A 1341-nucleotide genomic window follows, 5' to 3' on the forward strand; every position below is an offset into this window, starting at 1 on the left:
TATATTTATATTAATATCTATAGAGATATTAATAAATATATATTTAGATGTTAATAAATAAAAAAGTATTGTATCTAAATATTGTAATTAGATATTAATAAATAAAAATGTTTATTCGGTTAAGTCTTTCGCATTTTTCGATAGTACAGCGAATTATATACAATTGCAAATAAATCTATATTTATTATTAACATATAATTCAAAATGGAATTACAATTAACAGTTAGTTATCATAATAGATATATGTACCATGCACACAGCATGTTCGTCGAAAGGATTCCATGGTACCGAGTCTGGATAATGTCCCAATACTTTGCTTTTGTATGCTCGATCCAGAGGCGTGCACTGCAATGAATCACCTGCAAAAACGATAAACCTAATGATATACACCGTTCCTGAATATTTAGTATTATTTGTAGCTGCTTACGAAAAACGACTTTATGTAGTTACAAACGATATTTTGCAATCGATTTCCGCGCTGAATTTCATTTAAGCGCAAAGAGATAAAGAACTACGCTCGTTCTCCGTTACAAATATTATAGCTAAACTTTTCTGGTACGCAGTTTTCTTCGTAAACATGTAGTGAAAATGTTCGTGATGGAGGAAAAGAAAATTTAGCATAGAGCTCAATCTTTCGTGAAACAAAAATTCGCTTGGAAATTCTCTCTCGCAAGAACTATCTTACAACAGAATCAGCAAGCTGTTATCAAATACGCCGTGCGATCTCTCGGACCAGACTTAAATAAGACACGGTCAAGGAGGCCTTGGCGTCAATCCAACTACTTCGAAATACAAGAGTACTTCTGTGTAAGGTTAATCGTTTATGATTAAAGAGTCACCCAAGACAGCGAGCAATGAATCTGTTCTAACGAGATGCAAAAAAAAAAAAAAGAAAAATAAAGCACATCGAAAAAATTGTGAGATATTGGCAACTTTATTAATTACAACCAATAGATATCAATTGAGCCCTCGCTTTTTTTATGACTGTCAAGATAGATAATAAATAGAACTAGAGAAAAGTTGAATTCGAAGCATTACTTCATATGCAAAAGTCTGTCGTAAACTTTTATAAACCGATGTCTAACTTTTTTCGGATTAAAGTCAAATAGCACATCTCAAGTTCGTATTCTGGATTAATTTACGTGCATTTGAGAATCCATTGTACGGAATGATTCTCGCCGTATGTTACAGCAATTCAGCAATTGAATCTCGCTTTAAACAAATAGTTATGCCTCCCTTCCCAACCAAAACTCTTCACTCAATTTCCCTACCTTTACCCTACTTTTCGTCTCCCTCAATACCTCTTCTATCCTCTCTACCAAACCTTCTCGTACCCCTCTT

General features: G+C 33.5%; 2 protein-coding genes across 2 annotated transcripts in view; both read right to left on the bottom strand.

Moving 5' to 3' along the window:
• The window catches only part of LOC115235449 (DENN domain-containing protein 5A-like), a 24933-nt gene that overhangs the window by 20450 nt on the left and 3142 nt on the right, over nucleotides 1–1341 (bottom strand). The window lies entirely within an intron of this gene.
• Nucleotides 1–1341, bottom strand: part of LOC115235450 (DENN domain-containing protein 5B-like) — a 24567-nt gene that overhangs the window by 12790 nt on the left and 10436 nt on the right. Inside the window, exon 2 of the mRNA XM_029807264.1 lies at nucleotides 250–359. Coding sequence (XP_029663124.1) covers nucleotides 250–263 — 14 coding nt within the window. The 5' untranslated portion in view covers nucleotides 264–359. The remainder of the gene's footprint in view (nucleotides 1–249; nucleotides 360–1341) is intronic.

This window comes from Formica exsecta, unplaced genomic scaffold (assembly GCF_003651465.1).
Source record: "Formica exsecta isolate Colony F162 unplaced genomic scaffold, ASM365146v1 scaffold222, whole genome shotgun sequence".
Classification (NCBI taxonomy): Eukaryota; Metazoa; Arthropoda; class Insecta; order Hymenoptera; family Formicidae; genus Formica; species Formica exsecta.